Raw genomic sequence first — 27,497 nt, 5'->3', positions numbered from 1 at the left:
TGAATATTCATTGGAGGACTGGTGCCAAAGTTGAAGTTACAGTACTTTGGTCGCCTGATATGAAGAGCTGACTCATTGGAAAAGACCCCCCTGATGCTGGGAAAGATTGAAGGCAGGAGAAGAAGGGGGTGACAGAGGATGAAATGGTTGGATGGTATTCCAGTACCAAAAGTTCAAAGACTGAAATCAAAGAATGATCTCTTGTGAAGAACTAAATTAACTACAAATTAAAAACAAGGCAAGGAATAAGAAAGATTATATTAGAAGAGAAGTATATTAGAGATAGAGAGATAATATCAGTGTTAACCTGAACACTTCTTATGTCAACTTAGCTGTCGTCTTGGAAATAAATACTTTGAAGATAGAGCATGATGATATAAAACCCCAACAGTTAACAAGCACAGTCTGAACTCTATCCCTTGTAGGAAATAAAATATTCTCTACATGTCCAGGGACATTTGATAGATCACTGTTGGGATCCATGATTCAGAAGAAAAACCTGTGCCACACGCTTACAAATTACCTTATTTTTTACCCCATAGACAATAGGGTTCAGTGCAGGTGGTACAAGAAGGTAGATGGTAGACAGAAGAATATGAGTAGAAGGGACAACGTGTCCAAAACGATGACTGAAGAAGGAGAAGAAGGCAAGAATATAAAACTCAAGGAAAACAAAAATGTGAGCTGTGCATGTGTTGAATGCTTTGAGCCGTGCCTCCTTTTGGTGTAGACGAAAAACAGCCTGGAAAATAAGGGTATAGGAAATGAGGATGAAAATCATATCAAATCCCAGAATTGTAAAACCTACGAAAAGACCACATGTGTTGTTGACACGGATGTCTTCTGCAGCCAGCTTGACCACAGCCATGTGCTCACAGTAGGAGTGGGCAATTACAGTGGAATGGAAAAGGTGCAATCTTTTGATTAGAATGGGTAAGAGACCCACCAACACTGTAGCTCGAATTGCCACTATCACCATCATGCGACCCAGAATTGAAGGTGTGAGAATGGATGTGTGCCTCAGAGGATCACAGATGGCAATATAGCGGTCCAACGCCATGGCCAACAGAATACCAGACTCCATGCACTGCAAGGCATGAATGAAGAACAGCTGGGCTAAGCAGGTGTCAAAGGCCATGGAGTAAGACCTGAACCAGAAGATAGCCAACATCTTGGGAGCAATGGCTGCACAGAGTCCTATGTCAGTGGCTGCCAACACTGCCAGGAAGATGTACATGGGCTGGTGTAGGCTGCGTTCCATAGGGATTATGATCAGTAAAATGATGTTTCCCAAAAGAGCCACCAGGCACACAGCAAAAAAAGGAAACCCAATCCAAAACTGCATATGTTGTAGTCCAGGAATTCCAATCAAGATTACAGTTCTGGGGTTCAAATATGACATGTTAATGGGTGCCATAGAGGTTGGTATTCTGTCTTCTCACCACTGATTATGATAAGCGCAGAAGAAAACTTGGATAGGAAGTCAGAATTGTTCAGGCTTCACTTTCATTCAACCTTTATCATTCAACCATACTGACCATCCATTCAGTGCTTTGGATAGCAGTTTAGACAAAATTATTTGAGGTTCTATAATACATGCCAAATGACAGAAGCAAGCAATCATACAACAGCTTTATCAGAAGTGGAAAATGGAAGTTTCAGTATTCTTGATGTAGCTCTTAGCTCTTGTGGAAATGAAAATTATGAAATGAAGAGCATCAATCTTTGGCATCTTCCTTGAGTTCTTATCTTGTTTGCCTGAAAAGTCAGCATTCAGAGTTTCTTCTTTATCTTCTTACAAATGCCCTCCTATTTTCACAGCAGCTGGTTATTCTTCTGGGTGGCTTGGAGTCCCAGAAGAAACCTTGTTTCTGTTGTCCTGTGAGTGTTAGTACTTAATCCTATGGGAACCTTCAGTATTAGCCACCCTACTTTTGGTCCCAGTGAGTGAGTTTTTTATTACTAGAGTTGGTTCTCAAATGGAATTTGTCAGAATAGATTTCACCGTTCTTAAATTATCTCATTCAATAAATATCAAACAAACTACAGTTTTTTGGGACACTAAATGTGACCTGGTATGCAAATTTGAAAAGAGTGGTCTTCTCTCAGACACAGACAGGTAAGGTTGCTTCTCTAAGTAAATTAAGGCTCATTTATGTTTAAGGTTGATCTGTTGAGCAGAATAGGAAAGAATAGAAAGGCTGTTTTTTGTTGTTATATTACATAATATTATTTTTTATTATACATTATATATACATGCAGGATCTGGCTAGTTTAGACACACTCTGAAGTTAGATTAGCAAAATAATGGTTTGTTCCTGAGGTTCAGGATCAGTGGATCCCTACATTTCTTGATCTCTAAAATCACATATCCTACTTTACATATTAGACTTCCTGGAGTCCTGCAGCCCATGGGGTTTCAAAGAGTTGGACAGGACTGGGTTATTGAACAACAACAATATATTAATGACTGTAAGGGACCAAAATAGTAGGAGATCCTTGATTATGATTCTTTATAGAGCTGGCTGCTGCTAAATGTAACAACATTCTCTATCTTATGAGACCATTGTTTAGAAACTGTATCTCGTGACTGTTACTTGAAGGGGATTTGATTTACCTACTGGTTCCCATTTACAATTTGTAGAAGGATCACCTCCAGTTACACTTTCTGATTAATGGTGTTGATAGTTATTACCTTGGGAATGGAGTTTGAAGGATGGCATAATTTGAAGCTCTACAATGTTGAGCTTGAATGAATTTATTCAGTCTACCAGAGATTGATCATGTCAGATCAGTTGGAACAAGAGACATATGAGGGACAGTGGTTCTGAAGGATGCTAAAGAAGCACAAAATATAGTTTTATTTTCTAGGTTTTAAAAAATTCTGAACTTTTCATATATTTGTGGGTTATTTTAGTCTCCAAACCTAAGTTCTCTGAGTATCTTAAATTGAGACACTTGACTGCCAAGTATTGGCAATTTTGTCTTTAAATTTATACATGAAAAGATGTAGAGAAATTAAGCAACAGGTAAATGTACCTTTACAGGTACCTTTGAGCTTCCCTGGTGTTTCAGACAGTAAAGAGTCTGCCTGCAGTGCAGGAGACCTGGCTTCAATCCCTGGGTTGGGAAGATCCCCTGGAGAAGGAAATGGCAACCCACTCCAGTACTCTTGCCTGGAAATCCCATGGACAGAGGAGCCTGGTGGGCTGCCGTCCATAGGACTGCACAGAGTCGGACACGACTGGAGCGATGCAGCAGCAGCAGCATACATCAAGTTAGAAAAACTGACAACTTGACAATTTTGAAATTTACTACTTATAGACTTATAGACTTGAAAAGTCTTCCAACTCATGTATTTTGTTATATATATATATAGAAATATACAATATACATATTGTATACATATATACAATACAATAAATATACATACATACAATAAAATATGTAAAAATATACAATATGTATATTGTACTTTCCCCTCATACAGAACTCATATATATAAGATTTATACCTAGGTATTTTATTTAAGTACTATTATAAATGGTAATATATTTTAATTTAAATTATAATTTTTTTATTGCTGTATGTAGGAATGAGATAGACTTTTGTATATTAACCTTGTATCATGAAACCTGGCTATAATTGCTTAATTACAGAAATTTTTGTCAATTCTTTTGGATTTTTCTACATAGACCATTGCAATATCTGTGATCAAAGATAATTTTGTTTCTTCTTTCCCAAACTCTATTCCTTTTCTTTTCTTTTATTATTGCATTAGCTAAGACTTTCAATATTAAGTTGAAAAACAGTAGAGAGAGGGAACATCTTTGCCTTGTTCCTGATCCTAGTGAATGTTTTGAATTTCACACTGTAAATTGTACTAACTATAGTTTTTTTTTCTTTTTTTTTAAGATACTCTTCATCAAATTGAGCTAGTTTTCCTCTGTTTCTGGTTTTCTGAGAATTTTGTATCATTAATGAATTTTGGGTATTGTGAAATGCTTTGTCTGCATATATTCTTGATTTGATCATGTCATAGTTTTCTTTATCCTTTTTCTATCTTTGAACAATTTGTATTGGTTATGGTCTATAATTCTTTTTATGCATTGTTGATTTGATTTGCTAATATTTTCTTTAGAATTTTTTTTATATCTGTATATAACAGATGTTGATCTGCAGTTTTGTTTTTTTTTTTTAAATAAGGTGTTTGGATTTGGTATTAAGGGAATGCTGACCACACAGAATGAGCTAGGAAGCGTTCCTTTCTCCTCAGTTTTGTGGACTAGTTTGAGGACAGATAGTAACTTTTCTTTAAATATTTGGTAGAATTCAATTGTGAAGTCATTTGGTCCTGAAATAATGTTTGTTGAGAATTTGTAAATATTGATTAAATTTCAGTACTGATAATTTATCTGTTCACATTTTCTATTTCAGAAATTATACATTTCTAGGAATTTGTCCATTTCTTCTAGATTGACCTTTTTATTACCCTACAGTTGTTAGTAGTAATATCTTATGATACTTTGTATTTCTGTTGTACTGTTTGTTAATTTTCCTTCTTTATTTCTGATTTATGCATTTGGGCCCTCTTTCATTTTTTTCTCGATAAGTCTGGCTATAGATTTATCAGTTTTGTTTATCAGAACCAACTCATAGTTTCACCGATTCTTTCTTTCCTTTGTCTCCATTTATTTCTCCTCTGATCTTTCTTTCTTTCTTTCTACTAACGTTTTTTGGAGTTTGATTTTTTTTTTTAATGTATATTTTTGGTTTGGTTTTGGCTTTTGTTGTTCTTCATTTTCTTGTTTCTTTAGCTGTAGGGTTAGGTTGCTTATTTGAAAATTTTCTAGTTTCCTGAGGTAAGCTTGTATCACTGCAAACTTCCCTCTTAAAACTGCTTTTCCTGTGTCCCATAGTTTTTGATTCATTTTTGTGTGTGTGATTTTTTTCTTCCCTAGGCATTTTAAATTTTTCTTTCATTTTTTTTTTCTTCAGTGATCCATTTGTTGTTTAGACATTGAAACTGGAAATGTACAAGCTAGAGCGGAGCTAGTTGTGATGTGGGACATTCTTTCTGCTCAGTGACCGTTACCACCCTATCAGGGTTGGAGGTTAATTCCAAGTTGTTTACAGCCAAGCTGTTCCTATTCCCTTTTAATGTGTGTTTTTCCCTCTCTTTGCACTCAGACACTTAACCCAGAGATGGGAGAGTGGTGAAGCTATTGGGGCCCATGCTGTCTCTTAACTCGTGTTGGCTGTACACAGGGATCCAAACTGTACTCTCTATGCATGCATGCATGTATGCTAAGTCTCTTCAGCTGTGTCCGACTCAGTGCAGCGCTATGGACTGTAGACCACCAGGTTCCTCTGCCTATGGGGTTTTCCAGGCAAGAATATTGGAGTATGTTGCCACGCCCTCCTCCAGGGGATGTTCCCAACCCAGGGGACTGAACCCATATTTCCTGCATCTCCTGCATTCTAGGCAGATTCTTTATTGCTGAGCCGCTAGGGAAGATAATGCTTTCTGTGCAGTTTCCCATAATTGCTTTCCTCACTTTGATCAGTCTCAGCCTCAGGTGCAAGCCCCTTTGTCCCTCACAGCCAATTACTGCCCCCAGCCTCTACCACAACTGCCCCCACCTGGTTGTGGGTCATAGTTACCCATATCCAGTGCTGCTCTGTGGCATGGAGTGATTAGGGCCAGAGTGTTCACTCAGCTTGATCTGGAGCACATGCCAAGGTGGTCTTGAGAAACATGGCAACCCATAGAGCAGACTTCCCTCCATCTTGCCTTCCAGGCAAGCTAAGTGCACACACGCTCCTCACACATGCTTCCTACACACTCCCATTAGTGCCAGTCATTCTCCAACCAGCCAACAGGGCTCTTCTCCCGATCACAGGACCCCAGGACTGGGCTACCCAATCTGTGGCATTTTCTGCCTAACTCCCATGGCGGGGGTCTTATCCATAAATTCTCCCTGTTCCTCAGTGTTCTTTCCCAGGAACATGGTCCCAGACCCATCACTTTTCTTCCCTTCCTATATGATTACATGAATCTTTCATACAACCTTGATTGTGAAGTATAGTCAGTTTCCAGTTTGTTTCCAGTGAGAATTGTTCCACATAAAGATGTAATTTCGATGTGTTTGTTTAGGGAGGTGAACTCTACATTCTCTTACTCTACCACCTTGATCCATATCTAAATTCTGTTATTTAAATTCATTCTTTCACTCTACGTGTTTTGACTGGGGAGTTTAAACCATTAACATTTAACTGTTCATAAAAAGGACATATTCTTGCCATTTTTGTTATGTTTGTACGTATTTTTACTCCTTTTTGTTCCTTGTTTCTCCCTCAGTCTTCCTTTGTTTTCAGCTGATATTTCTACTGACACCTTTTGATTCCTTATCATTTTGTATACATTTTGTAAACATTTTCTTTATGGTTATTTCTCTATATAAAAGGGGATATACATATCCTTATATATGTAAAAGGATTACATATAGCCTTTTAAACTTATAGCAGGATATTCATAATTAATAATAATATATCTTCAGTTCAGTGGCTCAATCATGTCCGACTCTTTGTGACTCCATGGACTGCAGTATGCCAGGCTTCCTTGTCTATCACCAACTCCCAATGTTTACTCAAACTTATGTCCATCGAGTCGGTGATGCCATCCAATCATCTCATCCTCTGTCATCCCCTTCTCTTCCTGCCTTCAATCTTTTCCAGCATCAGGGTCTTTTCCAATGAGTCACTTCTTGGCATCAGGTGGCCAAAGTATTGGAGCTTCAGCATCAGTCCTTCCAATGAATATTCAGGACTGATTTCCTTTAGGATGTACTGGTTGGATCTCCTTGCAATCCAAGGGATTCTTGAAAGTCTTTTCCAATACTACAGTTCAAAAGCATCAATTCTTTGGCACTCAGCTTTCTTTGTAGTCCAATGCTCACATCCACGCTTATCCTTACTGGAAATACAATAGCCTTGACTAGACTGACCTTTGTTGGCAAAGTAATGTCTCTGCTTTTTAATATGCTGTCTAGGTTAGTCATAACTTTTTTTTTTTTCAAGAAGAAAGCATCTTTTAATTTCATGGCGTAGTCACCGTCTGCAGTAATTTTCTGTTCAGTCATGTCCGAATATTTGCGATCCCATGAACCACAGCATGCCAGGCCTCCCGGTCCGTCACCAACTCCTGGAGTTCACAGAAACCCATGTCCATCGAGTCGGTGATGCCATCCAACAATCTCATCCTCTGTTGTTCCCTTCTCCTCCTGCCCTCAATCTTTCCCAGCATCAGGGTCTTTTCAAATGAGTCAGCTCTTTGCACCAGGTGGCCAAAGTATTGAAGTTTCAGCTTCAACATCAGTCCTTCCAATGAACATCCAGAATTGATCCCCTTTAGGATGGACTGGTTGGATCTCCTTGCAGTCCAAGGGAATCTCAAGAGTCTTCTCCAACACCGCAGTTCAAAGCATCAATTCTTCAGTGCTCAGCTTTCTTTATAGTCCAACTCTTGCATCCTTACATCACCACTGGAAAAACCATAGACTTGACTAGATAGATCTTTGTTGGCAAAGTAATGTCTCTGCTTTTTATATGCTGTCTAGGTTGGTCATAACTTTCCTTCCAAGGAGTAAGTGTTTTTTAATTTCATGGCTGTAATCACCATCTGCAGTGATTTTGGAGCCTAGAAAAATAAAGCCAGTCACTGTATCTACTGTTATTTTGGAGCTTGTCAAAATAAAGTGAGTCACTGTTTCTAGTGTTTCCCCATCTATCTGCCATGAATTGATGGGAGCAGATGCCATGATCTTAGTTTTCTGAATGTTGAGTTTTAAACCAACTTTTCACTCTCCTCTTTCACTTTCATCAAGAGGCGCTTTAGTTCTTCACTTTCTGCCATAAGAGTGGTGTCATCTCCATATCTGAGGTTATTGATATTTCTCCAAGAAATCTTGATTTCAGCTTGTCCTTCATCCAGCCCAGCACTTCTCATAATGTGATCTATATATCTTCAAAGACATATAAAAGCTCTTCTTTGTTAGAGCTTAGCAACCACAATGGAGAAGGCAATGGCAATCCACTCCAGTGTTCTTGCCTGGAGAATCCCAGGGACAGGGGAGCCTGGTGGGCTGCCATCTATGGGGTAACACAGATTCAGACATGATTGAAGGAACTGCTCAGCAGCAGCAGCAGCAGCAGCAACCACAAATTACATCTTTATATGCTATGTAACCAATAACATGTATTTATAATGTTTGTGTTTTTGGCTTTTAAATCCTTTAAAATAAAAAAAAAAATTTTTTGAAAAAGAAGAAGAAGAACAACAACAACAAAATTTAAGTGAAGAGAAGAAACCATAAAGATCCCATAAAGAGAAATAAATGAAAAAGAAATGAAAGAAACAAGAGTAAAGATTAATACAACTAAAAGCTGGTTCTTTGAAAAGATAAACAGAATTTACAAACTTTGGCCAGACTCATCAAGAAAAAAAGACAGAAGATCAACAAAATTAGAAATGAAAAAGGAGAGGTTCAAATGGACAATGCAAAATACAAAGGAACATAAGAGGCTATTATGAACAACCATATGGCAATAAAATGGATAACCTGGAAGAAATTAACAGATTTTAGAGAAGTTCAACCTGCCATGACTGAACCAGGGAGAAATAGAAATTATGAACAACCCAATTACAAGCACTGAAATTAAAGCTGTGATAAAAAATCTCCCCAAAAACAAAAGCCCAGGACCAGATGGCTTCACAGGAGAATTCTGTCAAACATTTAGAGAAGAGCTAATGCCTATCCTTCTAAAATTCTTTCAAAGAATTGCAGAGGAAACAACACTTCCAAACTCTTTCTCTGATGCCACCATCACCCTGATACCAAAACCAAAGACAACACAAAAAAAGAAAACTACAAGCCAGTATTACAGATGAACATAGATGCAAAAATCCTCAACAAAATTTAAGAAAACATAATTCAGCAACACATCAAAAAGCTCATACACCATAATCAAGTTGGGTTTATTCCAGGGATGCAAGGGTTCTTCAGTATATGCAATTAATGTGATACACCATATTAACAAGCTGAAAGATAAAAGCCATATGGTAATCTCAATAGATGCAGAAAAGACCCTTGACAAAATTCAGCACCCATTTATGGTTAAAACGCTTCAAAACATGGGCATAGAAGGAACCTACCGCAACATAGTAAAGGCCATATATGATAAGCCTACATCAAACATTATTCTCAATGATGAGAAACTGAAAGCAATCCCCCTAAGATCAGGAACAAGACAACGGGGTCCAGTTTCACCACTATTATTCAACAAAGTTCTGGAAGCTCTAGCCACAGCAATCAAAGAAGAAATAAATAAATTAATTAATTAATTAAAGGAATCCAGATTGAAAAAGAAGTAAAGCTCTCACTGTTTGCAGATGACATGATATTGTACATGGAAATCCCTAAAGATACTATGAGAAAATTACTAGAGCTAATCAGTGAATTTAGCAAAGTTGCAGGACACAAAATCAATACACAGAAATCACATGCATTTCTTTATACTTACAAAGAAAAATCAGAAAGAAAAATTAAGAAATCAATTCCATTCACCATTGCAACAAAAAGAATTAAATATCTAGGAATAAACTTATCTAAGATGACAAAAGAACTGTACACAAAAATTGCAAGATGCTAATGAAAGAAATCAAAGATGACATAAACAGATGGAGAGATATACAACGTTCCTGGGTAGGAAGAATCAATATTGTGAAAATGACTATTTTCGCAAATAGTGAAATCTACAATTCAATGAAATCCCTATCAAATTATCAATGACATTTCTCACAGAACTAGAAGAAAAAAAATTCAAAATTCATATGGAAATACAAAAGACCCCAAATAGCCAAAGCAGTCTTGAGAAAGAAGAATGGAGCTGGAGGATTCAACTTTCCTGACTTCAGATTATACTACGAAGCTAAAGTCATCAAGACAGTATGGTACTGGCAGAAAAACAGAAATTTAGACTAATGGAGCAAGATAGAAAGCCCAGAAATAAACCCACACACCTATGGGTACCTTATTTTTGACAATGAGGCAACTATGTGCAGTGGGGCAAAGACATCTCTTCAGTAAATGGTGCTGGGAAAACTGTACAGCTACATGTAAAAGAATGAAATTAGAACACTTCCTAACACCATATACAAAGGTAAATTCAAAATAGATTAAAGACCTAAATGTGAGACCAGACCCTATAAAACTCTTAGAGGAAAACATAGGCAGAACACTCGATGACATAAATCAAAGAAAGATCCACCTTCTAAAGTAACAGAAATAAAAACAAAAGTAAACAAGTGGGACCTGATTAAATTTAAAAACTTTTGCAGAACAAAAGAAACTATAAGCAAAGTGAAAAGGCAACCCTCAGAATAGGAGAAAATAATAGCTAATGAAACAACTGACAAAGGATTAATTTCCAAAATATACAACCAGCTCATATAACTCAATACCAGCAAAACGAACAACCCAATCAAAACGTGGGAAAAAGACCTAAACAGACATTTCTCCAAAGAAGACATACAGATGCCTAACAAGTACATGAAAAGATGTTCAACATCACTCATTATTAGAGAAATGCAAATCAAAACTAAAATGAGATATCACCTCACACAGATCAGAATCAGTTCAGTTCAGTTCAGTCGCTCAGTCGTGTCCGACTCTTTGCAACCCCATGAATCACAGCACGCCAGGCCTCCCTGTTCATCACATCTCCTGGAGTTCACTCAGACTCACGTCCATCGAGTCTGTGATGCCATCCAGCCATCTCATCCTCGGTCGTCCCCTTCTCCTCCTGCCCCCAATACCTCCCAGCATCAAAGTCTTTTCCAATGAGTCAACTCTTTGCATGAGGTGGCCAAAGTACTGGAGCTTCAGCTTTAGCATCATTCCTTCCAAAGAAATCCCAGGGTTGATCTCCTTCAGAATGGACTGGTTGGATCTCCTTGCAGTCCAAGGGACTCTCAAGAGTCTTCTCCAACACCACAGTTCAAAAGCATCAATTCTTGGGTGCTCAGCCTTCTTCACAGTCCAACTCTCACATCCATACATGACCACAGGAAAAACCATAGCCTTGACTAGACGGACCTTAGTCGGTAAAGTAATGTCTCTGCTTTTGAATATACTATCTAGGTTGGTCATAACTTTTCTTCCAAGGAGTAAGCGTCTTTTAATTTCATGGCTGCAGTCACCATCTGCAGTGATTTTGGAGCCCCAAAAAATAAAGTCTGATACTGTTTCCACTTTTTCACCATCTATTTCCCATCAAGTGATGGGACCAGATGCCATGATCTTTGTTTTCTGAATGTTGACCTTTAAGCCAATTTTTTCGCTCGCCTTTTTCACTTTCATCAAAAGGCTTTTTAGCTCCTCTTCACTTTCTGCCATAAGGGTGGTGTCATCTGCATATCTGAGGTTCTTGATATTTCTCCCGGCAATCTTGATTCCAGCTTGTGTTTTTTCCAGTCCAGTGTTTCTCATGATGTACTCTGCATATAAGTTAAATAAGCAGGGTGACAATATACAGCCTTGACATACTCCTTTTCCTATTTGGAACCAGTCTGTTGTTCCATGTCCAGTTCTAACTATTGCTTCCTGACCTGCATACAGATTTCTCAAGAGGCAGGTCAGGTGGTCTGGTATTCCCATCTCTTTCAGAATTTTCCACAGTTTATTGTGATCCACACAGTCAAAGGCTTTGGCATAGTCAATAAAGCAGAAATAAATGTTTTTCTGGAACTCTCTTGCTTTTTCCATGATCCAGCAGATATTGGAAATTTGATCTCTGGTTCCTCTGCCTTTTCTAAAACCAGCTTGAACATCAGGGAGTTCACGGATCATGTATTGCTAAAGCCTGGCTTGGAGAATTTTGAGCATTACTTTACTAGCGTGTGAGAAGAGTGCAATTGTGCGGTAGTTTGAGCATTCTTTGGCATTGCCTTTCTTTGGAATTGGAATGAAAACTGACCCTTTCCAGTCCTGTGGCCACTGCTGAGTTTTCCAAATTTGCTGGCATATTGAATGCAGCACTTTCACAGCATCATCTTTCAGGATTTGAAATAGCTCAACTGGAATTCCATCAGCTCCACTAGCTTTGTTTGTAGTGATGCTTTCTAAGGCCCACTTGACTTCACATTCCAAGATGTCTGGCTCCAGATTAGTGATCACATCATCATGATGGCCATCATCAAAAAGTTGATAAGTGATAAATGCTGCAGAGGGTGTGGAGAAATTGGGAACACTCTTGCACTGTTGGTGGGAATGTAAATTGATACAGCCATTATAGAAGATGGTATGGAGATTCCTTAAAAAACTAGAAATAAAACCACCATGTGACCCAGCAACCCCACTCCTAGGCATATACCCTGAGGAAACTAGGGTTGAAAAAGACACAAGTATCCCATTGTTCATTGCAGCAGTATTTACGATAGCAAGAACATGGAAGCTACCTAGATGTCCATTGATGGATGAGTGGATAAAGAAGTTGTGGTTCATTTACATGATGGAATATTACTCAGCCATAAACAGGAACACATTTGAGTCAGTTCTGATAAGGCGGATGAACTTAGAATCTATTATACAGAGTGAAGTGAGTCAGAAAGAGAAAGATAAATATCGTATTCTAACACACATATGTGGAACCTAGAAAAATGGTTCTGAAGAATTTATTTACAGAGCAGCAATGGAGAAACAGACATAGAGAATAGACTAATGGACATAGGGAGAGGGGAGGAGAGGCTGAGATGCATGGAAAGAGTAACAAGAAACTTATATTCCCATATGTAAAATAAATAGCCAATGGGAATTTGCTGTAGGTATTTCTTTGGAAGGAATGATGCTAAAGCTGAAACTCCAGTACTTTGGCCACCTCATGTGAAGAGTTGACTCGTTGGAAAAGACTTTGATACTGGGATGGATTGGGGAGAAAAAGGGGACGATAGAGGATGAGATGGCTGAATGGCATCACTGACTCGATGGACGTGAGTCTGAGTGAACTCCGGGAGTTGGTGATGGACAGGGAGGCCTGGCGTGCTGCGATTCATGGGGTCACAAAGAGTCAGACACGACTGAGTGACTAAACTGAACTGAACTGAATCCTCATCAAGAATACAAACATACTCCCTTCTTCCAGTGATTCCTTAAGGAACTGTGTTTTGTCAGAGGTCATTCCTGCTTATCCTCTGAGATTGCCATACTTAAGCTGCTACATATAGAAGGTACATGTCTAGATTGCTTCTTAACCTTGAGAATGATATAATGAAAGAGACAGTCTGGTCTCAGTGATCGAGGAAACTTTGAAGAACACTGAATGGCCTTAAACGACATCTTATTATTTTCCAAATGACCTAGATTCAAGGAAGAAGATATAATTGTTTAAAACAAAGGGAATTGACATTTTTCAATCTCCTTGGATGAAATAAATTGAAAAAAAAAAAAAAAAGCTTTTCCAAGGAGCAAAGCTCTTTTTTTAAGGATATTATAGTAGTGAGTGTTAGCTCTCATTTTGTCCATATTTCATATTGCATGAATCTGTTGAAGGAACAACAATATGGATATCTCATGATTTTTGGACTCTACTACAGGTTGGCATTTTTTGGGGAAATGATATAATAGATTATAGTATTATGTGTATAAAAAAAAGTATTTTTCAAACAAGTGTATGTATCTGTGAGTGTATATATTTTCCAGTTCTGTTCTTGCACCGCTTTGTATTGTATCTATACCCCAACATATGCTATTGAGTGATAGCCACTGTTCTAGAGATTGGGTTGTAAAATGTCCTGTTTGTTAGGTGATTGTTTAATCATAGAATCTCATCTCACTTGAATGACTTTTGTACTCTTTGATTCCACCTACACTATTTAATTCCACCTACACCTATTTTAATTCATTAAGTCATGATTATCTTTCCTAATAGAATTTTGTTTATGCCGCTTTACTTTGTTTGTGTTTATGTACATGTGTGTGGAGATAGATAGATCAAACAATAGATAGATGTGAATTACCTGTCTGTACCTATATGTTCAGTTCCCATAGGATGAAGTCATAAATTATTCAGATTCTAGTCTAAGTGTCATCTACTCAAGAAGACTTTTCTTGACTTACTACACTTAATTTTATTCCTTGCTATCATTTCTACATAACTTATCCTTCCCTCCCCTCTGGTTTAATTTTTTGTCTTATAAGTTACTTGCATAAGGCTAAAGAGTAACTTACACATTTAAAGCTAAATAATGAAAAAAAGCCAAATTTGCATTATCAGTCATTTTTTACTGTAATAAAGCCCAGAAATATATAAAAAAACAAACTTCCGAATATTTTATTTGTAAGATTAGTCACACAGAATGGCAAAGGAAAGGGTGAAATCATAGACTGACTTACTGATTCTAAAAGTTATGCCAAAGAATTCAGTATCATATGGAAAGACACAGGGACCATTCATTCTATTCCTCCATTAAGCCTCCTTTAAATAATTTCCTGAAATTTCCATATGGCCTCTGCTTGGTCACTTTCACTTATGAAAAATTCAGTGACATGGGAGGAATACTGAATGAGAGCTCAATGGAGAAGCATAAAACTGCACAAAACTGAAATATTTGTTCAATTAAGTACAAGTGTGATTACAGATGAAACCTTTTACAAGAAACAAAGGGACAAAGTGATACATAGGTCCTCGAGGTAATATGAAATGATATAATTATTATCTTTGTGTATTTCAGAAAGCACGATAATTTGGCATGTTCTAACTCATTTTATTAATCTGAATCTCAGGCATTTAAATAAGCCTGAGTAGGAATTTGAGCTGTTTTTAACAATAGTCATTAAGGATCTTCCTGAAATAATAAATCTCTGTGTTTTCAGCATCTGGTTGTGATCATCTTGGCATGGTAACTTTATCTTCAGAAGACCTGATAAAAATCAAAGAAAAAGCCATCATGCCTCCTCTCAACACTTCTCATCCCTCTCCTGCCACCTTCTCGCTGATGGGCATCCCAGGACTGGAGCACCTGCATGCCTGGATTGGGATTCCCTTCTGCTCCATGTATGTGGTGGCGATGGTGGGGAATGTGACCGTTCTAGCTGTGATTAGGGCAGAGCGAAGCCTCTGTAAGCCTATGTTTCTCTTTTTGTGCCTTCTCTCCATCACTGACCTGGTCCTCTCCATGTCTACACTGCCTCGCATGCTCTGTCTCTTCTGGCTTGGAGCCCATAACATTGCCTTTGATGCCTGCCTGACCCAAATGTTCTTCATTCATAGTTTTACTGCTTTGGAATCAGGCTTCTTTTTGTCCATGGCCATTGACCGTTATGTGGCCATTTGTCATCCACTGTGCCACACCACCATTCTCACCCACACTCACATCACTATAATGGGTATTATTGTGGTGATTTGGGGAGTTGCTTTCTTTTCTCCACACCCCGTTCTGCTCAAACAGCTGCCTTACTGCAGAACACGAATCATTGCCCACACCTATGGTGAGTTCATGGCCGTTGTGAAGCTGGCGTGTATGGACATAGGGGCCACTAAGCGTTATAGCCTCAGTATGGCTACTATCGTTGGCTCATGTGATGCGGTTCTCATTGCTATATCCTGTGTCTTCATCCTCCGCTCTGTACTCCACCTACCATCCTGAGAAGCTAGCTTTAAGGCACATGTGGGTCCCATGTCTGTGTTATTCTTGTCTTCTGCTGCACCGCTGGTTTTCCCTTTTTCACTCACCGTTTTGGGAAAAATATACCTGCGCATATCCACATTTTTATTGCAAATATGTATCTTTTGGTGCCCTCTTTTCTCAACTCCATTGTGTATGGAGTAAGGACCAAGAAAATACGAGAACACGTTCTTAGGACACTAGTGGTCAAAGTTGTCTGATTGTAGTTGGATCAATAAAAGAAATGGTTCAAAAATAAATGAAAGTACAAGAGATTATGTAAGAATTGCTCCTACTCCCACAAACTGAAATACATTCGCCACCTGAAAGATCTTTTATTTACTAGATGTCTACAAATTCTAAAATTTCTAACTCAATAAGTCATTTTAGCTTTTTCATTATTTTTTAAAATATAAATTTATTTACTTTAATTGGAGGCTAATCACTTTACAATATTGTATTGGTTTTGCCATACATCAACATGAATCCACCACAGGTATACACGTGTTCCCCATCCTGGACCCCCCTCCCTCCTCCGTCCCCGTACCATTCCTCTGAGTCTTCCCAGTGCACCAGCCCCAAGCATCCAGTATCGTGCATCAAACCTGGACTGGCGATTCATTTCATATCTGATATTATACATGTTTCAATGCCATTCTCCCAAATCATCCCACCCTCTCCATCTCCCACAGAGTCCAAAAGGCTGTTCTATACATCTGTATCTCTTAAAACTGGAGAAGAGATTGATGTCCTGTGTCTTTTGGAGGATAACTACAGAAACTTAACAATAAAAAAAGGTTAAAAAGATAAGTTAACTAGTTAGCCTGCCAGGGTTCAAGTCCAATATCATGTGCCTGGCTAATTTTACTGCTATTTAATTCTTCACCTCAGTTTCCTGGTATTTAAAAATGAAAAATAAAAAAACCTACTTCATATGATTGTGTGATGATCAAATGAGACATGTAAAGATCAGTGAAGTGGCACAGAAAAAAATGCTCTGTATGTTATTTTTATCCTTCCCCAGTGATTATAATTTCTCATATTCTCCACTCTTTTTGTTTAAAATGTTTTAGGAAATACTCATTATATCTTATTGACTATGTCTGCAAATGTATTTGTATTTTTGTATTTATATAATGAATATGTTTGATTCTATTCACTATTAGCTAAATTTTGCTAAATATAGAAAATATCTTGAGAAAAAAATATTTTTTTAATTTTCTGTAATGTATGTTGCTTAATATTATATCATATGTTGAAGACTTCACTAAAGTCCTGAAGAATAATATAATGTTATTGGAGTGCAATAGAATAGTTATGAGAACATAGCAGTTGCTTTTCATTTCTTCTTTTGATACAATCATTTAGTCATTCATTCGTTCATTTGTAAAATGTGTTCAGTGAATGCCCTTTTAATTGGATTAGATTTAAATGGACTAATTTTTGCAACACTGAGACTTCTTCCATCATTAATAAGTAATGCTCTTTTTTTCTCTTTTTCTTGAAGAAATTTGCATGAAGAATCCATAATTAAGAATACATAATTAAGTTATTTAGAATCTTTTGCTACCAAATGTATTTGGCAACATTGTAAACTACCTCACTCATCTGTGAATACAGGGTTTCTACGGTTTTCTCTGATTGCTCAGGGCATCCTTTCTCTTGTTTTATCAAGTGAATTAAGAGTATAGGATCAAATTAGGGTTCTATCACTAAATTTTAATGACAACAGGCTCTATTTTGTTTTATAGCACTTGCATATTCTCAAGTGCTAGTCTCATTTTTTCTCAAATACCTTTTCTGTGAAATATCATTGTTATAACCTTCCCACTCCTATTTATAGAACAGCTCATTGTACAACTGAAAGAAGCCTTCTTATGTTTCTCTTTGTTAATGTTTATTTTTATGTTAATACTAAGGAAAAGTACATAAAGATTGATCTATCTATCAATATCAATGCTCATGTTTTTAGAATTAGTATGGGATGTAACTAAAGGACAATTCACTGGTAGCTTGTGTGGTAAATTTTACAGAAAATAAAATTTATCATTTTAACTGTTTTAAACTGCAGAGTTCAATGACATTAGTACATTCTGTTGAGTAAAAAAAGATGTACAACTTGAGAGTTGTGAGTTAAGTTTTATTTGGGGGCAAAATGAGGACTGCAGCCCTGGGAGGCAGTACCTCAGATAGCTCTGAGAGACTGCTCCAAAGAGGCAGTGGGGGAAGTTCAGTATATAAAGTTTTGGTGAAGGGAGTGTTATACCATTAGGCACTTGTTTTACAGAAATCTTTCTGCTAGTCACAAGGATCTGATGTCACCATGAAAGGATTTAGTGCTTTTTTAGACATGAAGAGATGTAAGGATTGAGATCATAAAACCTGTTTCTAAAAACATCCAACTATCTAAAGACCTGTCCCACCAGATTCCCTGGAGAACAGAGTGCCTCACTCCACCCTGAACTCAGGGGGTGTTGAAGGTCAACAGCCGCAGCAGCACAAGGTTCAATCTCTATAGAGGCAGGTGGCAAACACCCTTGTTGTTATTGTTGTTCAATTTGTTGGCCAATACTCTTGGCAAGTGCCAATTTGTAGTTGATAATTCATATTGCTGTGCATTCAGCTTCAGAGCTTTTTACCTTTCCCCAGTTCAAACTCCACATACGGGAAAACACTAGCTCCCCATTCCCTCTTCCTCACATTCTCTGACTATTATCATTCTACTACTGTCTCTATGAATTTGACTACTCTATGTATGTCATGCAAGGAACCAGTCAATATTTGTCCTTTTGTGTCTGGCTATTTCACTTAGCATACTGTCTTCTAAAGGAATATGTGCCACCTAAAACCTGAAAGTTACATTTTATTTGAGCCCAATAGACAGGATCTCAGCTGGCTCTGAGAGAGCTAACTCTGAGGAGGCAGGGTTATATATATATAACCTATATATAAGTTTGTATCATGGGGCAGGTAATCTTAATATTAAAAGATTATTGTTAATTAAGAGAAAACCCCTGGTGGCTCAGATGATAAAGATTTAGTCTGCAATGCAGGAGACCTGGGTTTAATTCCTGGGTTGGGAAGATTCCCTGGAGGAGGAAATGGCCACCCACTTTAATATGTTTGCCTGGGAATCCCTATAGTCCATATGGTTGGAAAGAGTTGGACATGATTGAGCAAGTAACACACAAAAGAAAAAAACAAATTTCTCATATGAAAAGATTTAGTGATCTTCTATGTACAGGAGGATGCAAGTGTATGGGCTTGTTGAAATAATTTCTTTCATATGCATCTAGCTTATCTGGGGCCAATTCTGCTTTCTTTATTGTTCACATACTAATAACTTGTTTACCAGAAGAGATGGCAAATGTGGTGGATGGCCACCTTTCACATCCCTCCAGATCCTCAGGGGAGAAAGTAGCTGATGACTTCCAAATAAGTGGCTTTATTTCACCTGGGCTCAGAAATTTACATTTGGAAAAGACTTGTTACTGCAACAAGGAGGGATGTGAAAGGCAGGCATCTACCACATTTGCCATTACCTTCTGGTAAACAAGGAATTAGTATGTGAACAATAAAGAAAGCAAGATTGGCCCCAGATAATTAGATGCATATGAAAGAAACTATTTCAGCAAGCCCATACACTTGCATCTTCCCATACAAAGAAGATCACTAAATCTCTTCATATGATAAATTTGGCTTTCCCTCTTGTGTGTTAGTTGCTCAGTTATGCCCAACTCTTCCAACCCAATGGACTATAGGGATTTCACAGATGAAAATACTGGAGTGGGTTGCCATTTCCTCCTCCACGGAAGCTCAGATCATGAACTTCTTATTGCAAAATTCAAATTTAAATTGAAGAAAGTAGGGAAAACCTCTAGACCATTCAGGTATGACCTAAATAAAACCCTTATGATTATACAGTGGAAGTGACAAATAGATTCAAGGGATTGCATCTGATAGAGTACCTGAAGAACTATGGAATGAGGTTAATAACACTGTATAGGAGGTGGTGATCAAACCCATCCCCAAGAAGAAGAAATGCAAAAAGTCAAGACAGTTGTTTAAGGAGGGCTTACAAATATCTGAGAAAGAAGCGAAGTGAAAAGGAAAGGAGAAAAGGAAAGATATAAGCACCTGAATGCAGAGTTCCAAAGAATAGCAAGAAGAGATAAGAAAGCCTTCTTCAGCGATCAATACAAATAGAGGAAAACTACAGAATGGGAAAGACTATAGATCTCTTCAAGAAAATTAGAGATACCAAAGGAACATTTCATGCAAAGATGGGCTCGATAAAGGACAGAAATGGTATAGACCTAACAGAAGAAGATATTAAGAAGAAGTGGCAAGAATACACAAAAGAACTGTACAAAAAAGATCTTCAAGACCCAGATAATCACGATGGTGTGATCACTCACCTAGAGCCAGACATCCTGGAATGTGAAATTAACTGGGCCTTAGAAAGCATCACTACGAACAAAGCTAGTGGAGGTGATGGAATTCCAGTTGAGCTGTTTCAAATCCTGAAAGATGATGCTATGAAAGTGCTGCACTCAATATGCCAGCAAATTTGGAAAACTCAGCAGTGGCCACAGGACTGGAAAAGGTCAGTTTTCATTCCAATCCCAAAGAAAGTCAATGCCAAAGAATGTTCAGTCTACCACACAATTGTGCTAGCAAAGTAATGCTCAAAATTCTCCAAGCTAGGTTTCAACAGTACATGAATTGAGAACTTACAGATGTTCAAGTTGGATTTAGAAAAAGCAGAAGGGAAGTGAAGTTGCTCAGTCGTGTCCAACTCTTTGCGACCCCGTGGACTGTATCCCACCAGGCTCCTCCGTCCATGGGATTCTCCAGGCAAGAATACTGGAGTGGGTTGCCATTTCCTTCTCCAGGGGATATTCCCAACCCAGGGATTGAACCCAAGTCTCCCACATTGCAGGCAGATTCTTTAACCTCTGAGCCACCAGGGAAGCCCAAGAAAATGCAGAGCAATCAGATATTAGTTTGCCAACATTCATTCGATCATGGAAAAATCAAGAGAATTCCAGAAAAACCTCTACTGCTTCATTGACTACACTAAAGCCTTTGTGTGGATCACAACAAACTGGAAAATTCTTCAAGAGATGGAAATATGAGACCACTTACCTGCCTCCTGAGAAATCTGTATGCAGGTCAGGGAGCAATAGCTAGAACCAGACATGGAACAACGGACTGGTTCAAAACTTGGAAAGGAGTACATTAAGGTTGCTTATTGTCACCTTGCATACTTAACTTACATGCAGAGTACATCATGTGAAATTCTGGGCTGGATGAACCACAGGCTTGAATTAAGATTTCAATATCAATAACCTCAGATATGCAGATGACACCACCCTTATGGCAGAAAGCCAAGGGTAACTAAAGAGCCTCCTGATGAAAGTGAAAGAAGAGAGTGAAAAAGCTGGCTTAAAACTCAATATTCAAAAAATGAAGATCATTGCATCTGATCCATCACTTCATGGCAGATAGATGGGAGAAAACGGAAACAGTGAAAGACTTTATTTACCTGGGCTCCAAAATCACTACATATGGTGACTGCAGGCATGAAATTAAAAGACTTTTGCTCCTTGGGAGAAAAGCTATGATCAACCTAGATGGCATATTAAAAAAACAGAGACATTTCTTTGCTGACAAAGGTCCATCTAGTCAAAGCTATGGTTTTTCCAGTAGTCATGTATGGATGTGAGATTTGGACCATAAAGCTGAGCACCAAAGAACTGATTCTTTTGAAATGTGGTGTTGGAGAAAACTCTTCAGAATCCAATGGACTGCAAAGAGATCAAAAAAGTCAATCCTAAAGGGAATCAGTCCTGAGTATTCATTGGAAGTATTGATGCTGAAGCTGAAGTTCCAATACTTTGGCCACCTAATGCCAAGAACTGACTCATTGGAAAAGACCCTGATGATGGGAAAGATTGAAGACGGGAAGAGAAGGGGACGACAGAGGATGAGATGGTTGGATGGCATCACTGACTCAATGGACATGTTTGAACAATCTCTAGCAGTTGGTGATGGACAGGGAAGCCTGATGTGCTGCAGTCCATGGGGTCACAAAGAATTGGACACGATTGAGTGACTGAATTGATGAACTGACTGTTTACTGGTAGAGCATAGAGCAAAAATATTTTCATTTCACTGTCTTTGAGGTTCACCTAAATTCTATCATATGTTTGAATTTCCTTCTTTTTTAATATTATAATGCTGTTATGAACATGTGTGTACAAATGTCTGTTCCAATCTTTGTTTTCACTTCTTTGCAATATATACCAAAAAGTGAAATTGTGAAATCAATAGTACTTATGTTAATTCTATTGCAATGATGCTTGACACAGCAGCTGCATTTTTTGTGTTCCTTCTTGGGCTTCCCAGGTGACACTAGTAGTAAAGATCCCTCCTGCCAATGCAGGAGGCATAAGAGATGCAGGCTTAATCCCGGAGTCTGGAAGAGTCCCTGAAGGAAGGCTTGGCAACCCAGTCCATTATTGTTGCCTGGAGAATCCCATGGACAGAGGCACCTGTAGGAGACTATAGTGGCTATAGTCCAACAGAGTATTGCAGAGGTCAGACACAACTGAAGCAACTTAGCAACACACAATAGTTAATATGGCTAAACATCTTTTCATGTGCTTGTTGGCCATTTGAAAATATTCTTTAGACAAATGTCTGTGCAAGTCCTTTGCCTATTTTTTAATATAGTTATTTTTGTTGAATTTTTATAGTTCTTTATTTTGGAAATTAATTGCTTATCAGATATATGGTTTACTATGGTTTCTATAATTTTCTGGTTTCCTATTAACTCTGGTGATGGTGATAGTGTCCTTTGATGTAGAAAAGTTTTCAATTTTGTTGAAGATCAGTTTCTCTAGTTTTACTTTTGTTACTTTTGTTTTAGTGTCATATCCAAAATTTATTGTCAAATCCAGAGATATAGATTCTCCCAGTGGAAGCTAAGACCATGGAGGTCTCTAACAGAATCTGAAACCATAGAGTAGATGCAGCTGAGGAAAGTGAGAAATAGGGAGAAGTATTTTGACTTTTCCTTCCTTTCCTGAATATCTTTGAACAAACTTAGAGTAAATATAAATTATCTGTGATCCTAGGACACATAGCTGGTAAAGTTCACCTGTTGCAGGGAGGAAGCCAATTCTAACTCCATGTTAGAGACTGTTTCTTGAACTTGCTTTTCCTTTTTTTCAATTCAGTTCAGTTCAGTCGCTCAGTCGTGTCCCACTCTTTGAAACCCCATGAATCACAGCATGGCAGGCCTCCCTGTCCATCACCAACTCCCGGAGTTCACTCAGATTCACGTCTATCGAAGCAGTGATGCCATCCAGCCACCTCATCCTCTGTCATCCCCTTCTCCTCCTGCCCCCAATCCCTCCCAGCATCAAAGTCTTTTCCAATGAGTGAACTCTTCGCATGAGGTGGCCAAAGTACTGGAGTTTCAGCTTCAGCATCATTCCTTCCAAAGAAATCCTCCTTGCCTCAGAGGACCCTGCCCCTATGCCTGACTCTAAACTAAAGTGCCTTTGTTCAGTTCATAGAGAGCTAATCTGTCCCTGCCCACCTATGAATATAAGAGATGAGCACACCACTTCCAAAGGTTGGCCATTCCCTTGGAGATATTTTGCAAGACTAAAGACACTTTGCTTCCCAACAGCCTCTGCCTCTCCATTCTGTCTTTTGACTTTATTTCCGTGTTGCTTTCTCTCTGACTCTACAAAAGAACCTGGCATCCAGACCCTGATGAGATGGTTATTTTGACATGCTAGCCTGCCATTTCTTCAGTCAGCTGACTCCTCCTTGTCTCAGCACCTTATCTCTTGGATTCATTGGCCTGTCATACAGAGAGCAGAGCTAGCTTGGACTCAGTAACACACTGCTCCTGATATTTACAGAACAGAAGAGAATGATGCAAAGGAACATCTGTAGGAAAGCATATCAAATCTTTGCATAACATTCCAACTAAAACTGAAATAGGATGTTCCTGTAATAGGGATGCTCCTGTACATGAAAATAATTCATATATTTTACTTGACCAAATAGGTAAGTCTAGGGGGATGCAGGAATAGGAACACGGCTAAGTGATATCATGGAGTTCTAATTGTTTTTCAGAGGTAAATCTGATTCAGGTGAATTACTTAAGAATATCTGGAGGCATGTGGGGATATTACAGTGATTGCCCTGATTAATTCATATCTTCAATTTCTTCTAACTCTCATCACATAGGTTGTAAGAAAGCATTTAGTTCACTGCACTTGTGTGTGCTTTAGGTACAATAAATTATCCTATTAGTCCTGTAGTAGAGGGCATATTCTATTGATTTTTAAGCTCAGAGCTGAGGTAACAAGGAGACCATAAAACTGAGTCCCTCCAAGAGACCAAATTGTGCTTGGAGACACTTGGAGAGATTAGCATTCTCAGGAGAGGCTCTTTATAGGATATTCCTGCAGGCCTCAGGTCCCCCAGGATAGGAAGTTTAATGGCACCTGCTGTAGATATAGTAAATATGCTGGGACTCAGTCTGAGAAGTGAGATCATCTGGTTAGAGGTAGGATAATCAGGTTATAGGCAGGAGAGTTGTGACTGAGGTGGAAAGAACAAGTTCAGTGCTTCTACCAGAAGGGAATGCTGGACCCTAGGTTAAAGGTTCTAGGTTAAGTCCTAAGTCCTGAGGACTTAGCCAGTGTGATTGTCTGAAAGATGGCTCAACTTCTTATTAACAAAATTAATATAGATGGAAATTAAGTTAAATATTTAACCTGTGATAATTTTTGTTAACCTAGACCTAGAATTTAATCCTGAACTATATTGGTCAAAACCTCATTGTTTTAATGAAACTTTTTTATTCAGACTAAGTAGATGCCTCATATTATATGAGCTCATAATAACACTGATACTGGAACCAAAATAATGATTTACCAATTTAAAATTTAGTATTGTTAGAATACTTTTCCAAAATAATCATGCTTTCTGGTCAGCTAATATCTGGGAGCCAACAGTTATATTTACAATTTTACTTGGTGTATGTGGAATCTAAAAGAAGGGTACAAATGAACTTACCTACAAAATAAAAATAGAGTTACATATACAGGAAAAAAAAAAAAACCTTATAGTTACCAGGGAGTCGGGGAGTGAGAGGGATAAACTGGGAGACTGGGATTGAAGTATACCCACTACTGTATATAAAATAAGTAACTAAGAAAGACCCACTGTGTAGCACAGAGAACTCTACTCCATACTCTGTAATAGCCTATATGGGAAAAGAATTTAAAAAGGAGTGTGTGTGTGTGTGTATGTGTGTGTGTGTGTGTATGTATGTATATAAAATTCCCTTTGCTATATAGCAGAAACAAACACAACATTGTAAATCAACTATACTCCAATATATTTTTTAAATTAAAAGTTAAAGAAGTAACAATTTTACTTGGAAAGCAAAAAATCAACTTCATGTGTATTGTATGACTGAAGAATATATTATACATCTTCTGGAAGAATTTGACTTGGTCATTTACAATAGAGCACAAATATCTAGTAACCTGAACACCCGTGTTTTCTAGACATAGTCATTTTCTCTATTGGCTTATCTTTGTAAAATAATTTTTTTAACCATTCAGTTTGGATGATTTTATGAAATCATGAAATTTATCAACTCAGTGACTTTCTTTTCAATATAAGATCATTTTTATTTCACACCACTTCATTGTCCCCAGTTGTCCTTTAGTATTTCTCAAGTCTCCTTTGCCTTTTATCTATAAGCCCTATCATTGTCTGATCTCATCCACGATGGCTGGACTTTTAATTTTTTGAATGTTTAAAATGGTAGAAAGTTACATCTCCATTTTTACCAATATATCAGTTATTAACTCTGTAGTGATGTACTATGATTAAAATATATCTAGCTAACTGGACACTTCTGAAAAAAAGTCAAGGGAGATAGAAAAAAAGGAAAGAGAATACCTTTGTACAATTTTTTGTCTGCCCAAAAGCACAGTTCCATGCATTTGATGAATTGAAATATTGTATTACTGAAGAAATCCTTCAGTAGCCAGTTGTATGTTACTGGATTTCAGTGTCTTTTCCAATACATAACAATGAAAAAAAAATGGGTCTTCATGTTTTTGTAATCTTTGTGATTTTTAATTTGGATAGGATCATGGCATACTCATTTTTTGGATAATGCTAGACTACAACAGGAGCAACCTTCAACTTACCACCTTCCTGCTACTTGGCATTCCAGGATTGGAGGATGCCCACCTATGGATCTCCATCCCCTTCTGTCTGGTCTACCTACTGTCACTGATGGGGAATGTTGCTCTTTTATTAATTATCAAGACAGATCGCAAACTGCACGAACCTATGTACCTCTTTCTATGCATGCTCTCAGTTGCGGATTTGACACTTACTTCTACACTTCCCAAGATACTCAGTCTCTTCTGGTTCAATGACAGAGAGATCTACTTTGAAGCCTGCCTTACTCAAGTGTATTTTATCCATTCTCTGTCTACTATGGAATCTGGATTTATCTTGGCCATGGCTTTTGACCGATTTGTAGCTATCTGCCACCCCCTAAGACATTCCACTATCTTAACACCTGCAGTGATTGTAGGCTTGGGTTTGCTTATTGTCTTCAGAGGAGCTGTACTTCTCAGTCCACACCCCTTTCTACTAAGATGGCTTTCCTACTGCAAAACTAATGTCATCTCCCATACTTACTGTGAGTTTATGGCCCTGATAAAGCTGGTTTGCTCTGAGACCAAGATTCGTAGAGCCTACAGCCTAATTGTGGCATTCCTGACAGGAGGATTGGATTTCATACTGATCATCTGTTCTTACGTCCTTATTCTTTTCACAGTCTTCAATCTCCCATCCAAAGCTGCCCGCCTCAAGACCTTGAGTACCTGTGTCTCCCATGTATGGGTCATTTTGGTGTTTTATACACCAGCTTTTTTCTCTTTTCTCACTCATAGGTTTGGTCACCACATTGCTCCACCTGTCCACATTTTTATAGCCAATATATACCTTCTCATTCCACCCATGATGAATCCTATTATTTATGGTGTTAAAACCAAAAGAATCAGGGAAGGATTCCTTAAATTCTTAACAATCAAATGTGTTCAACTTTGCAAAGTTTGTGAGTCCCCAGATCATCAACAGAGATAAGGGTTTTATTAAACAGGAAATGTTGAAAATGAGTCAGCGTTACCTTGAAGTGAAAAACTTTTCAGCTAAATCTTGGATTCATACAAGCTAGAAAGCTTGGTAAGTATATTGATTTCAGGGAGATTAGCAAATATCAAAGATACACAGAAAGTAAAAAAACTAGAGCAAAGTGTTTAATTTTTATTATTTTTCTTTCCAAGCTAGTATTTGGTATAGTCTTTGGGACTTGTTAAGCCATGACAGTTTATATCAAAATAATTTTAATTTTAATCAGGTCCAATATATCTTCTTTTCTTATATGTATCAGGGTTTTAGTGTCATATCTAAGAAATTTATTGGCTAATCTGGGTTGTAAAGATTTTCTCCTAAATTTTTTTCCAAAACCTTATGTTGTCTGAGGTGTGAGATTTAGAGTGAAGTTTATCTGTGCTAGAGGAATAAACCTCAGTCTAAATTCCCCTTTTTGTAACAAAAGTTTTCTAATGTCTACTCTATCCTCCTTAATCAAATATGGTTACATTTAAAAGAATACATAATTGCCAAGTAGTAATATAAATGTAAAACTAGCAAC

At 37.9% G+C, this 27,497-nt stretch overlaps 2 protein-coding genes and 1 pseudogene across 2 annotated transcripts; 2 read left to right on the top strand and 1 right to left on the bottom strand.

The window, feature by feature from the left end:
• On the bottom strand, positions 467-1,417 carry LOC102189777 (olfactory receptor 52A1-like). Its single transcript, XM_005689924.2, has one exon. It carries the CDS (start codon positions 1,415-1,417, stop codon positions 467-469), a length of 951 nt encoding a protein of 316 aa, XP_005689981.2.
• LOC102190053 lies at positions 15,005-15,942 on the top strand (annotated as a pseudogene).
• LOC102190339 (olfactory receptor 52K2-like) lies at positions 25,943-26,926 on the top strand. Its single transcript, XM_005689925.2, has one exon. The coding sequence runs from the start codon at positions 25,943-25,945 to the stop codon at positions 26,924-26,926; it is 984 nt and encodes a 327-aa protein (XP_005689982.2).

Source organism: Capra hircus, chromosome 15 (assembly GCF_001704415.2).
Source record: "Capra hircus breed San Clemente chromosome 15, ASM170441v1, whole genome shotgun sequence".
Lineage (NCBI taxonomy): Eukaryota > Metazoa > Chordata > Mammalia > Artiodactyla > Bovidae > Capra > Capra hircus.
The sequence above is the reverse complement of the archived record's forward strand: the minus strand, read 5'-3'. Positions and strand labels throughout refer to the sequence as shown.